This window comes from Microtus pennsylvanicus, chromosome 4, assembly GCF_037038515.1.
Source record: "Microtus pennsylvanicus isolate mMicPen1 chromosome 4, mMicPen1.hap1, whole genome shotgun sequence".
Lineage (NCBI taxonomy): Eukaryota > Metazoa > Chordata > Mammalia > Rodentia > Cricetidae > Microtus > Microtus pennsylvanicus.
This window is the reverse complement of record NC_134582.1, coordinates 18,444,064-18,458,131: the sequence shown is the minus strand read 5'-3', so window position 1 is coordinate 18,458,131 and position 14,068 is coordinate 18,444,064. Positions and strand designations below refer to the sequence as shown.

The 14,068-nt window shown below is 39.6% G+C and overlaps 1 protein-coding gene across 5 annotated transcripts in view; it reads right to left on the bottom strand.

Annotated features, from left to right (window-relative positions):
* Ptpn2 (protein tyrosine phosphatase non-receptor type 2) overlaps nucleotides 1-14,068 on the bottom strand; it is a 61,457-nt gene that overhangs the window by 28,966 nt on the left and 18,423 nt on the right. For all 5 annotated transcript variants that reach the window (XR_012910257.1, XM_075968411.1, XM_075968410.1 and 2 more), the window contains one exon: nucleotides 7,053-7,153. Coding sequence is in view for 4 of the 5 variants with exons in the window: in XM_075968411.1 (XP_075824526.1) it covers nucleotides 7,053-7,153 (101 nt within the window). In the remaining variant the exon portion in view is untranslated. The remainder of the gene's footprint in view (nucleotides 1-7,052; nucleotides 7,154-14,068) is intronic.

Sequence of the window (14,068 nt, the reverse complement as noted above, 5' to 3'; positions counted from 1 at the left end):
AAGACTAGACAGAAAATATGCAACAGCTGTTATAGTATAAAGAACAAAGGATTCTAAAAAGACAGAAATTCATCTATCAGCTAGTAATGATACAAAAAAAATTCCTTCCTTTTCTTTTTTTTTTTTTCTCTTTTTTTGAGACAGTTTCTTTGTGGAGCTCTATCTGTGGACCAGTCTGGCCTTGAACTCCCGAGACCCACCTGCCTCCCAGTGTTGGAATTAAAGGCATGTACCACCACCAACTGCTGAAATGCTACCAAATTTTTAAACATTAAAATGGACATGACATACAACGCCGATTAGAAAAAACAAAGAGTATGGCAAAAGACAATCTAATAAGCAACAAAGAACAATTAGATACTGTAAGTGACAAACATTAAATGTAGATTTTCTCTCTCTGTGTTCAAGTAACACGCTATGCATAGGCATTACTAAAATGTAGTCTCAGCCCCTACAAAGTGCAAATGGAGAGAGTGAGAAGTTACTAGCATCAAATATTCAAACATCAGGTCCTATGTTGTAAGAAAGTCTGAGATGGTATAGCTCTACAGCACGAATCTGGCAGAAAGGTGATACGAAGGACAGGGGCAGTTAAGGTCACTCTACATGTTCTAAATATCAATCAAGGTGCATAAGAGCACATGGTAAAAGTGTGGGTACACTGGAGTGAACCACACCCGAAGAGCAAGTAGATCTGGTGGCAAGAAAACATCTTACAATGTTGCACTGATTTCTGTGGAACTGAGCAACTTGTATAGGCCAGGGCTGCAACTAGGAAAAATACAATAAGGATTGCTCTACTCAGGTGAAGAAATAGGAAGGAGGCCGATTTCCTTCAATTAACCTACCAACTAGACACAGAAAAGTAAAAAATTCAAGATTTAGGTTAAAATATCCATAGAGCAATGAAAAAAAAATACAGAAAGAAATCTGTTGTGGAATAATCCTTTTGTACACTGTAAAGATTTGTCAGTCAAATTAGTTTAATAAAATGTTGATTGGCCAGAAACCAGGCAGGAAGTATAGGTGGGGTACCAAACTGAGGACGATGGGAAGGAGAAGGGCAGAGTAAGGAGTTGCCAGCCAGACACAGAGGGAGCAGGAGATGAACATGCCATGCATTAATAAAGATACTGCTACATATCAGAGCATAAATAAGAAATATGGGTAACTTAAAATGTAAGAGCTAGTTAGTAATAAGTCTGAGCTATTGGCCAAGCATGTATAATTCATATTCAGCCTCTGAGTCAATTATTTGGGAAAGGCCTGTCAGGTTTTTGGGAACATGTGCCCAGGACAAGAGACATGCATTTACAGAAACCAGAAGAAAAAGAAAACAAACAAAAAACTATGGAGACAAGCTGACAAATTCTCACACTCACACTGTGTAGAGTCCTGTTTATCTGGACACATAAAAACAGCCAGAGACGCCGGGCGGTGGTGGCGCACGCCTTTAATCCCAGCACTCAGGAGGCAGAGGCAGGCGGATCTCTGTGAGTTCGAGGCCAGTCTGGTCTACAAGAGCTAGTGCCAGGACAGGAACCAAAAAGCTACAGAGAAACCCTGTCTCGAAAAATCCCCCCCCCCCCAAAAAAACAAAAAAAAAAACAGCCAGAGACAAATATTATTTAAAAATCATGAAACTGAAAAAAATTGTTCATCAGGAATTTTCATAATGAAATTTTAGAAACTTGAAAAAAAGACTGAGGTTGGAAAGATGACTCAGCAGTTAAGAGCACTGACTGTCCTTTAAAGGTCTTGAGTTCAAGTTCCAGCAACCGACATGGTGCCATCTATAATGAGATCTGGTGCTCTCTTCTGGCCTGCAGTCATATATGCAGGCAGAACACTGCATATATAATGAATAAACCTTTTTTTGTTGTTGTTTGTTTGTTTTTTGGTTTTTCGAGACAGGGTTTTTTGTTGTTGTTGTTGTTGTTGTTTTTTTTGGTTTTTCGAGACAGGGTTTCTCTGTGATTTTGGAGCCTGTCCTGGAACTAGCTCTTATAGACCAGGCTGGTCTCGAACTCACAGAGATCCGACTGCCTCTGCCTCCCGAGTGCTGGGATTAAAGGCGTGCGCCACCACCGCCCGGCCGAGACAGGGTTTCTCTGTGGTTTTGGAGCCTGTCCTGGAACTAGCTCTTGTAGACCAGGCTGGTCTCGAACTCACAGTGATCCGCCTGCCTCTGCCTCCCGAGTGCTGGGATTAAAGGCATGAGTCACCACCGCCCAGCTATATAAACCTTTTTTAAAAAAAAAATCACTAATCCCATTATTACTGTTCCCAATAAAAGGGGCAACAGAAAAATGTGACAATAAATAATTGAGTTGTTAGGTATCACATTAGTGTGCTAGACAGCTTTTGTAAGCTTGAAACAAGTTAGACATCTGAGAGGAGAAAACCTCAATTACCTCAATTAAGAAAACTCTTTCATGTCAGGCAGTGGTAGCATAAGCCTTTAATGCCAGTACCTGGGAGGAGGAGACGTGCAGATTTTTGTGAGTGCAAGGCCAGCCTGATCTACAAGGCTAGTTCCAGGACAGAGAAACCCTGTCCAAAAAAAGGAGGGGGGGAGCCTCCAAAAGATCAGGCTGTAGGCAAGCCTATACGGCATTTTCTTAATTAGCAACTGGTGAGGAAGGGCCCAATGCATTGTGGATAGAACCATCCCTGGGCTGGTGGTCCATGGTTCAATAAGAAAACAGGCGGAGTGGCTAGAGAAATGGTTCAGAGGTTAAGAGCACTGACTGCTCTTCCAGAGGTCCTGAGTTCAATTCCCAGAAACCACATGGTGGCTCACAACAAACTATAAGAAAATCTGGTGCCCTATTCTGGTGGGAGGCATGCAGGCAGACAGAACGTAGTATACTGATGTGGGAGTCCCTTCTGTGTGCTGTGATTACCATCAATAAATAAAGAAACTGCTTTGGACCTATAGCAAGGCAGAACTTAGGTAGGCAGGGAAAGCTAGGATGAATGCTGGGAGAAAGAAGGGCGGAGTCAGACAGATGTCATGGAGCCACTGCTGGAGATAGAGGTGCTGAAAACTACTGGTAGGCCACAACCTCATGGTGATATACAGATTAATAGAAATGGGTTAAATTGATATGTAAGAAGCTAGAGCTAATGGGCCAAGCAGTGATTTATTAATACAGTTTCTATGTGATTATTTTAGGTCTAAGCTAGCCAGGTGACCGGAAACCAACAAGCGGCCTCCTCCAACAGTATATATAATACATAAATCTATTAGAAAGGAAGACATACCTAAAAAAAAACCCAGTAGAGAAGAACTGTAGCTTCAATTTTTGGCTTCGTCTTATCCACTGTATGACTGTACTATTTAATCACATTCTTCCTCTGTAGCATAATAGTATTTAACACAAAGGTTGTTTAACAGTTATACAAAACATGCAAAGTAGGGAAAATGTTATAAAAGTATTTTTATTATGCTTATTTATTTTGTGTGTGTATATATTTCAGAATGTGTATTTTGTGTGTGTGTGTGTGTGTGTATATATATATATATACATATACATATACATATATGGATCGTGTGTCCCTCAGAGTGGCAAGTAGGAGGACAACTTGAAAGAGTTGGTTCTCTATACCATATGGTTCCCAAGGACTAAATTCAGATTGTTAGGCCTGGCAGTAAGCACCTTTACTTGCTGAGCCATTTTGCTAACCCACAAAACTTTTTTTTTTTTTTCCGAGACAAGGTTTCTCTATATTAAAGTCCTGGCTGTCTGAGAATTCACTCTGTATACCAGGCTGGCCTCAAACTAAGATCTGCCTAACTTTTAATTCTTTATAAGAAATAATTTTACTTCTCATTAGAATATAATGTTCACAGTGGTAGGGAGGTTTATGTGTTTATTTAGAGATAAGATCCCATGAATTGAAACTGATCTGGAAAATCTTGATCCTCCTCTGCCTAGAATTACAGCCATGCATTACCATGTCTGTTTTTTCCTTTTTTAAAAAGGAAACCTGTTTTATTTAAGTAGTGACTGCCAGAGTCGTTCTCAATAAATCTCCAGATGAAGAGTCAAGTGTTACCAGAATTTAACACAGATTCTGTTAAAGCAGAGCACACCCCACCCTAGGTGACAGAGGTTGAGAACTAAGGTCCTAGGTAGGGAATACAGTTCAGATGTAACAGTACTCAATTCATCTGTGTGAGGTCCTTAGACCATACTCTGCCCAAAACAACACGCTAACAAACCACGGTCCCCGAGACTGAAGTGTAAACATGGAGATAGCTAAAAGAGAATCTTAAAGAAAGACCTGTCTTGGAGCTGGAGAGATAGCTTGGCGGTTAAGAGCACTGACTGTTCTTCCAGAGGACCCAGATTCAATTTCCAGCACCTACATGGCAGATTACAACTGTCTGTGGTTCCAATTACAGAGGACCTGACTTCCATGGCTAAACACCAATGCTCATAAAATAAGGTGAAATAAATAATTAAAAATTTCTTTAAAAAATAAAGAAATAAAGACCCATTTTTAAGGAGTAAGAGAAAGAACCGATGATACTGATGGAAAGGACAGCAGAGAAGGACAGCTGTGTAAAAGGTGCTCAACCATCTGTCCTGGCTGAAGTATGAAATTTTCTGCCTTGGGCCCGTTTCTTGAGGGACTTTTGGGAGGGCTTGGGCCCAACCAAAAGTGAATTTCTTGGTTGGTTAGTACGGTAGCACTAGGAGGTGGTGCCTAGCATGAGGAAGCACAGTACTGGAGAATGCCCTTATCACACAGCTAGTTCTCTCTGGGTCCTACTTTCCAGGATATTCTGTCTCACCTTAGCCTTAAAGCTAACCTCAAACTTAGTCTCTAAAATTATAAGCCAAAATAAACTTTTTTCCTTCAAATGTCTTTTCAAGTACTTGTCATAGCAATGAGTACGTAACACATCGTGCTTTTCCATATTTTTGTTCATTTTCAGTAAAAAGTACATTTTTAACTCTGAATATTGATTTAAGAAAACCATAAATGACTATGATTGAGCATAAACCATGTTACTGTAAAACAGCAAATTAAAATTGACACTCCCAATCCCCATAAATGACTGCTTCTAAATGGTATATATAAGACTAATTCATTCAACCCACATCAGTCCTCTCATGAAATTAATGTTGGAATAAGCATATTAACATTTCTGGATTTTTCAGGTCTGCTTTTCAATCGCATTTGTAGCCACCAAGTACTATATACATTATTTAGTTGTTTATTATCAAGCCACTGCATGAGGAAAATCATACTAGGTCCAAGTTAAAGAAGACCTCAAGTGATTCAACTTATAAAAGCTATGAGGTTACCTGGAGGTGGTGATGCATGGCTTTAATTCCAACACATGGACGGCAGAGGCAGACAAATCTCTGTAAGTTCCAGGCCATCCTAGTCTACAAAGTGAGTTTCAGGCTGGCCAAGCACACAGAGAAACCCTATCTCAAAACACTAAAATAAGAAAGGGGGGGGGGAGTAGAGGAGAGAAGAAAAAGCTCTGAGGCTATTAAAGTCGTGACAATAGACAGGGAATATTTATTGCAAGGAAATTTCCAATTAAGCTTTAGTGAGAATCAAGCAGTTAAAAGGAATGTTTCGGCGTCCTGTCGTTAGCCTGTACAGTCTCCAAAAGGAACCAGCATGTGTACTAGTACTAGTCTCAGCATAGCTGAATTACTTCTCCATATTCTGGATGTTTAAGTATAGTATCACTGCAGGCAAATCTGTTTTGTAATGTCAAATAGTTGCTTGTGGCCATGAAACTAGAACACTAGCAATCCCTGAAGTAGCAAACAGTGTCTTCTTGCTAATTCTCTGCTGCATCTAGAATGGGTCCGGCAGGAAGCAGCTCATCACTCTTATTCGATCAGTATACATTGCTCTGGATGGAATCATGTATACTATGTATACCTCTTCTCCTGGGTGTAAACAACCTTCAGAGTAACTGGCAGAAGGAAGGGTAGGAGCAGGGGTCAGGACAAGATCTGAGGTTAGGAAAGGAGGAGGTCTGAGGGAAAAGGCTGATTAGTGCTTGGTAGATGCTCAGTCCCTGGGCCGCTATAAATCAAAGTTCCTTAAGAGAGGGATAAACAGAGCATCTTTTCAAATGTATATTATCGATCTTTATTTTGTTATGTTAAATGTGAACTGATATACTTAGCCAGTTTTATACCAGATTGTTTTTCTTTCCTTTGCAGTTACAGGAGCAACTTTACTTTAGGCAAAATAATTTGTTTCTCTGACAGAAAATTCTAATGGCTCACAGGTACGTTAAGTTGAACTTAAAATAATTCACACTTTTTCTGTCTTTCAAATAGAAGGTATGTTAAACTTTTTAAAAATTTCAAACATGATGCCACAGATACAGTCAGGGGCACCTGCTTCCAGACAACCAGAGTTCGGTTCCCAGCACCCATGTTCTATGGCTAACACCAGATTGTCTACTGGACACCCTCTTTTGGAGTCTGTGGGTACCCTAGTGCACATAAACATATACATGTACACAGAGACACATAAAAAATAAAATTTAAAACTATCAAACAGAAAAGCTTCTACTTCTGAGGCTTTTTGCCTGGAGGACATGACAGGGTTGCATTTTGACCTCTCTGATTTGATAATAGTGGACTACAAGATAACACGACTGCACTCTCTGAAAATATACATTAGTGCAGGGATGGACAGAGAAGAGCTTCCAAGGGCCTTCCTGGATCTTCAAAACAAGTTAGAGGAAGAGAACCCCAAGGCACTAACAAAAAAATAACAAAAGCTATATTAGATACAGTGCAAGAAGTTAATTTATCTGAAGTGAATTGCATCAAGCCATTTCAGAAGAATTTCCTCCATTGAAAACAGGAACAGTACAAACAATCTTACTTTTTACCAATGTATTTAAAGTTCCAAAACTATGATGTTTGCAACTGATTTCAGAATCAGAACACTAAAAATAGCAAGTCATTTGCAAATGTCACCACACGTTCAGCTTTGTGTAGAGCCCGGCAGCCAAGCTCTACTCTGAGGCTTCTGCCCAGCACCGCACTACTTGCCTGTGTTAGGATGTAACTTCTTTGTGCCTCTTCCATGTCAACTAAGCTGGCGTTAATATAATCATTTTCAGTGCTCTGCAGTTTAACACGACTGTGATCATCTGAAAGCAGAGAACGATAAATCATGACTGTCATTTCAACTTTTCCATTCCTTTTGATTTGATGGTAATATTCTAAGGCAGTTATAGATGATAGGAGAAATAAAGAAAATATAAACTAACACCAAAGGAGAGTTGAGACAAATTCTAAATTGCCTATTTTTTTTTTAATGACGAAGTTAAAACAATCTTATTGCTGGGTATTGGAAGTGCTTCTATTTGTAGTCTATCATCTACAGTAACGTGAAAAACTGGCCAGCATGTGCAGTAGAATGAATAGGGCACTTACCTTACTGGAGTGAAAAGTCAGCTCAAGTCTCAGTGCCTAGGAACTGAGTGTCTATGTGCAAAAACATAACTGGGCTCAAACTGTTGAAAACAGACGCTTCACTTCTTGGTAGCATGCATACAACTATATTTAAATAATGCTTAACACTGAGAAGCTAAAATAATCAGATTATTCCATCTGTATCCTTTACAAGAGTACTGGAAACTTCATTACTGAAGACTATGCTTAACAGGTTAGGCCCACTTCTACATTTTAAAAATAAAAATTGCAGATTAGAATTTATACTCATTTTATTATCTAAAAGGCAACACTTGATTTTGTATCATTTAGATCAGAACTTATCCCCAAGATTAACTTTACTTCAGAATCCTAAACATAAGAAAGCCGCACACATAAAGCTAAGTTACAAATTGAATGTATGATGTTTAACTTCAGGGAATATATTCTGTGACAAACTATTCCCCTCAGAAATCTATCTTAAATATTTAATCTCTTTCCATTTCTTTTTCACTTTCTCTTTGTTTTTTCAGCTAGGGTCTCATGTAGCCAAGATTGGCTCTCAACTGGATGGATATGTAATAGAGAATGGCCTTAAAATCCTGCTTCGCCTACCTCACAAAGCTTGGGCTGCTCCCCTTCAGCCCCCGCCCAAGACTTTTTTTTCCTTTGGTTTTTCTGCACAGGATTTCTCTGTGTTGTCCTGGATGCGCTGAATCTCTCTCTCTCTGTAAACCAGGCTGGTCTTGAACTCATAGATCTGCTTGTGTCTGCTTCCTGAGTGCTGGGACTAAAGATGTGCACTACTATACCTGGCTTCTGGGCTACCACTTTAAAACCAAAATCAAAACTACAGCAAAACAAAACCCCAAACTGTCCAACCTATCTCTCCATGTGAACAGAAATGCTAAACGACTTTAGTTCCCACATCAATGTACCTCGGATGTTTCCGTTGGACTGAACACAAGACCTCTTTAATATTACATGTCATCCGCAAAAGAAAACTACAATCTGGCTATAGTAAGTAAATTACGTGTACTAGTTTTCTGGGAAAGATGACATCAGCAAGCACTTCTTAAAAAGTTTATTTTGTTAACAGCTCAATCATCCTTTAATTATCGCACTGTACAAGACAGGGACAGCTTCCTACTTAACAAAATTAAGACCATATGTTTCATGGATAGCACACCCCCATGGAAGAATGCAAATTTTTAGAGAAAGCAAAGCAACCACCAAAATCTAGACTCCAGTACAGTGTCACCCAAAGGAATACATTTCCTCATGTTCCAATCACAGGAAGATTACAAACCAAACACACACAAACACAAACACACACACATACACTCATACTCTTTTGTCCAACAAGCAACTCAGAAGGTCAGACCCACACACAGGGTGCTAGGAAGCCAGGGCATCTGCATAACACTTGGCTTAGAAGCCAAGACTAGAAGAAAAGCTCAACCCCATTCAGCTATTTTCCTTCGGTCTTTAACCCAAAACTCTAAAGACAGTATTCACACCCAGAGACTAACAGCACAGACGACTCTGGACACTGTCTGAAAGCCACACAAGGGCTCTGCTTCCAATCAACAAAAGCAAAGGGACACTGTGCAATCTCTCAGGGTTCAGTGACAATTTTTAAGTTTTGTTAGAGGTGACAACAGAAAACAGTAATCCTTAGGAAATCAGGACAGCACTTTACAAGTAAGCACAGCTGGTGACTAAATCTGTATTTTCTTCTCGGTGAAAACAAATTGTCAAGGGCACAGCTGTCTCGTTGTTATTTAGGTTCAAAAGGAAATGATGCGCAGAGCATGGTGGCCACACCTTCAATGCCAGCACTCCAGAGGCAAAGACAGACGGTCTCTTTCAGTTTGAGTCTAGCATGGTCCATACAGTGAATTCCAGGCCACCGGGACTACATAAGACCTCATAGCAAAAAGTAAAAAGAAACACACACAAAGAAATTCCTAAAAAAAAAAAAACAAAACTTTTTTTGATGTGTGTTAACTGAAATATATCACCTTGAAATATCAAAGAAGACCCAACATATATCCATTTCAGGAAGTGAAATCCTCATCAAAACCTTGAAAACCTGACTTCACAATTCCAATGCCCAACAAAGGCAAAGGACCCTGTAAGGATCACTTACTAGGGATTACTTAGCAGGTACTCAGTTTGCATCATCAGAGAGGTCCCCTGACAACCTGGGAGTTAACTGTTTCCTTTCCATGATCCACTAGTGTTAGTCACTCCCAAACTGTGCACTGTTCATTTTAAATTTTTAAAAATGTTTTATTTTTATTTACATATACATGTGTGGGAGGGGTGCGCCCTGTGTATGTGGATGCTCTTAAAGGCCAAAAGAGGGCTTCAGATCCCCTGGAATTGGACAGAGTAATAAGCAGCTCTAAGCTGCCAGATGTAGATGCTGGGAACTTAACTTGACTCCTTTAAAAGGACACATGAGCCCTTAATTGCTGAATCACCTCTTTGGAACCCCTGAATTGTTTGTTTCCAACAAAGGAAACTTTTGACTTCCGAGTTAGAAAAAAAAAAATGTCATAGTTTTTATTTTTGCCCAGGATTCTCTGAAATGAGATCATCAAAATGGGAAGGGCTCTACAACTTGAATCCCAAAGTCCACAGTACTTTCTTGATCAGCATTCTATGGCAATGGTTGGTCCCCCCCCCCCCCCCCGTGTGTGTGTGTGTGTGTGTGTGTATCTTTCAAAAGATGCATAAAGGAGGGAAACAAAGGAATCACACTTCCGAGGGCAATCTTACTTATCCATCCCTCAAAGCACCAGCAGCAGCACAGGAAGGAACATATTTATTATTCTGTAGGGTATTACCTCTTCTTATTCTTGCCACTAACTGAATGAAGAAATGCAGTATCTAACAGGACTGTAACTTAAAAATTGGATAAAAAGTAAGCCCACCCACTTCTGATGAAGCCTTTCTGTCTCCTACCCTCAGGGTTTTCTGAGAAATGGTTTCAGCTCTCAAGAAATGACTTGCTCTGTCTGTGGCTGACACACAGAAGCTTCCTCTTTCAACACTCATCATGAACTGAAGAAAAGAGCCCTGTAGATTTCATCAAATTTGTCACCACCTTAAAGGACTCTGCTATTGTAGAGTTTCACATGTTGAACAACAGAAGGGAGGGTTCATGTTCGCCATGGCAGAAACCAATTACTAACTCACAAGTTAAAGACAGGACAATTTTATTAATACAATATTATCAGTTAACTTTTCTGCTTGTATTTTCCTAACCTCTACCTACTTGTGGTACCTCTAACAAGAACTCACAAGAACTCAATGTATCTTTTAGCGATGCCAACGTTGTTCAACTCCAATAGCTGACAGAGAATAATTCTTTTTCATAAACTGAGCAAGGCATCCTATGCAAAGACTGCTACACCCAAGCCTCATAGCTACTATCATTTTCATGGAGAATAAATATAAATCTTAGTACACATGAAAGTCTGAACATTTCAGCTCTTTACTCTGCAAAACAAATGAACCAATCAAACAAAAAAACAAAACTAAAATCAATTAGAGCTACAAAAGAGCACTGTTTAATGATTAGGATAAGCCAGACACTGTGGCACACCTTACTGGGCTGTTATCTCAATCCTCACAACTTGACAAAGTAGATACACTATCATGCCATTTTGCTTACATTTACAGTAGTGTCTCATTCTTTTTAGACTAGAGGGATTTGAATTAGAAGATTTCACCCGATATCTGACTCCTGATTTTATTTTGACAAGATTAATTAGAATAATGCCTCATGTGGTGGCCAAATACTGGGACACGAATTAACAAAATAGTCGCTTGCCTTGTGGCTTCACATCCACCGGAACCTACTCGAGCTGCACCTGCTGGAGTAACTTCACCATTAGCTTTTCCTTTTTTCTTCCAAGCCCTCTGAGCAAGTCTGGTATTTTCCTGCTGCAGCCTCTACAGTAACCTCTACAAGCGTCAAACTCCACAGGTACCTGGGCTCCCAACACCACCCAGAGTTATCCCCTAACAACCAGCCAGCTCTGCCGTAAACAGTTCTGTGCTTTCACTTCCTGTCAGTCAAACATGCTGTTTTCATACGTTCCACCATACCCTTTTCTTGTCTGCCATTCAAACAGCTGGCTCTTTGGTCCTTTTCCTCATGGGTTATGGGCTTCCCTGGACACTCCCCCGAGGCTGCTGACACACAATCAGCCTCAGCTGTCCTCAGCCAGGCTGTGCACCACCTGTATTCTCTGCCCAGATATGCAATACCACAACAGCCAGCCTTACACTTCACTGTCATCGTCAGCAGATTTGGTGAGACAACTTGGAATTCTTAAAGAGGTAAACAGTTTTAGAGAGAGAGAGAGTGTGTGTGTGTGTGTGTTTATTTTCCCACATTAAAAAATGGGAAACACTATTATGATGGAGGGAGTTAGTCTTTATGATTTCATAATGGATGCTTTATAATAGAACAATTAAATGACGGGATAATTAGTTTAGCTGGGATTTACATAATGTCAATTATAAACATTATCAGTTTGGTAATTCTTATTTTATTACTTAAAAAAGTTGGTTGATGAGTGCCAAGATAAGTTTTTAAAAAGGTTACTAAAGAAAATAATGCAATTCTGACAGATAAATTATAAGCCCTAGAAAAACTTACTAAAACAGATAATAAAGATACTCAGACAAAGATGAGAAATTTAAAGGAGAACCAACTTCAACATTACATTATAAAATTAGAGAGGAATACCTCAAGGTTACCAAAAAAAAACAACCTTAATTTATCCAGTCCCTATACAGGAACAACTGCCAAATGAGAGGTATCCCCAAAGCTATGTAATAGTTGACTGGATTCCTGTGGAAATGTTAGTTTTAAGGAGATTTAAGAAAGCAATAGTCTCATGTGGTATACATTCACCTTTTGCAAGGCAGGTGTTAAATTCATGGTCATCTAGTAACAGAATTGTCCTACAAGACTGGAAAGACTTGATTATAGCAATATTGGAACCTGGTCCTCAATTACAGTGGACTAAGATCATTGAACAACGAAGTGGGGTTGGAGTTAAGGAAAATTTCCAAGAACAACTTCGTGGAGAATGCAATCATTCTGATGTACAAAGACAGTCTATATATGATGGCCACACCTTGACTGTATGCCATGCAGCAGCTTTGAATGCTTGGGATAGAATTGAAGAAGTTGGATGTTGTAAGGAGAGGGCCGCTTGTTTGTCCCGGCTGCCTGGCTAGCTTACACCCGAGATAACCACACAGAAACTGTATTAATTTCTTCTGGGCAGTTACTATCTCCCCCTTGTATTTAAATATTTAGTAGAAGGATACCTTAGGACAATGTAAATAACTTGTTTCAACATTTATTTTCAGCATCTTATAAAAAGGTGGAACTTTCTCTATTTTCAACTTACTTATTCATTTATATACTAGTATTATTAGAAACTCATGGATTCCTACTTTATTCATCAGGTATAAAATCATCTTAATGTTCAAATTATCCTGGGGTTGACCAGTGGACTTCAAGCTGGCTTGAGTGTCTTTATGACATACTACTCCTCAATTTTTGTTTGTGCTTTAAGTCATATCCTTACTTTCTAGAAATTTTAAGAGGACTCCTTTTTTTTTTTTTTTTTTTTTTTTTTGATTTTTTGAGACAGGGTTTCTCTGTGGTTTTGGAGCATGTCCTGGAACTAGCTCTGGTAGACCAGGCTGGTCTCGAACTCACAGAGATCTGCCTGCCTCTGCCTCCCAAGTGCTGGGATTAAAGGCATGCGCCACCACCGCCCGGCCCAAAAGTAAAATATTAAAAAAAAAAATTATACTCCAGTCTTGGGTGAGGTGAAGAAGGAGGAAGCTTCTACTTGATAAGGGATCAATAGATGAATGGGGGGGGGGTAGAGTTTGGAAAACAAAAGGTCAAATAAGGGAACTGAGGCACAATGTGATAGACCTGTACTTCTAGTTACTTAGGAGGCTGAAGCAAGGAAGCAGGCCTTAAAGTTCAAGCCCTGTTTCCTACATGGGCCTGTATACTGAGTTCAAAAGCTAAACTGGGCAACTTCACAGGATGCTCTCTCAAAAGAAAAACAATAAAAGGGATAGAGGTGTAACCTCATAGTACAGCATTTGCCTAGGATGTATCAGGTCCTGGGTTCAATTCCCAGAACCACAAAAAGGGGAGTGAGGGAAAGAAGCATAAAAGAGCTATTTCCAAGTCTCTGATGAAACCTTTTATGTACTTATATGTTCTCTAGGAAGAAGCCAGCAAGGAATCTACACTCTGCATAAATGACTACAATGAGTGTACTGATAACAGTTTATTTGTGTACTTAACAACTCTTAAGAGTTTCCTTATAAAACTAGAATTCAATGACAGCCTATTCGCTCATGAACTTAATACCATGGTTATGCTTTTACAGAATAAACAGTTTCATTTCTATATAAAGGTTCAAAATTTGGGAGCTGGAAAGATGGCTCAGCAGTTAAGAGCACTGGCTGCTCTTCCAGAGGTCATGAGTTCAATTCCTAGCAACCACATGGTCTCACAACTATCTGTGATGAAGTCTGGTGCTCTCTTCTGGTCTGCAGGCATATGTGCGGTC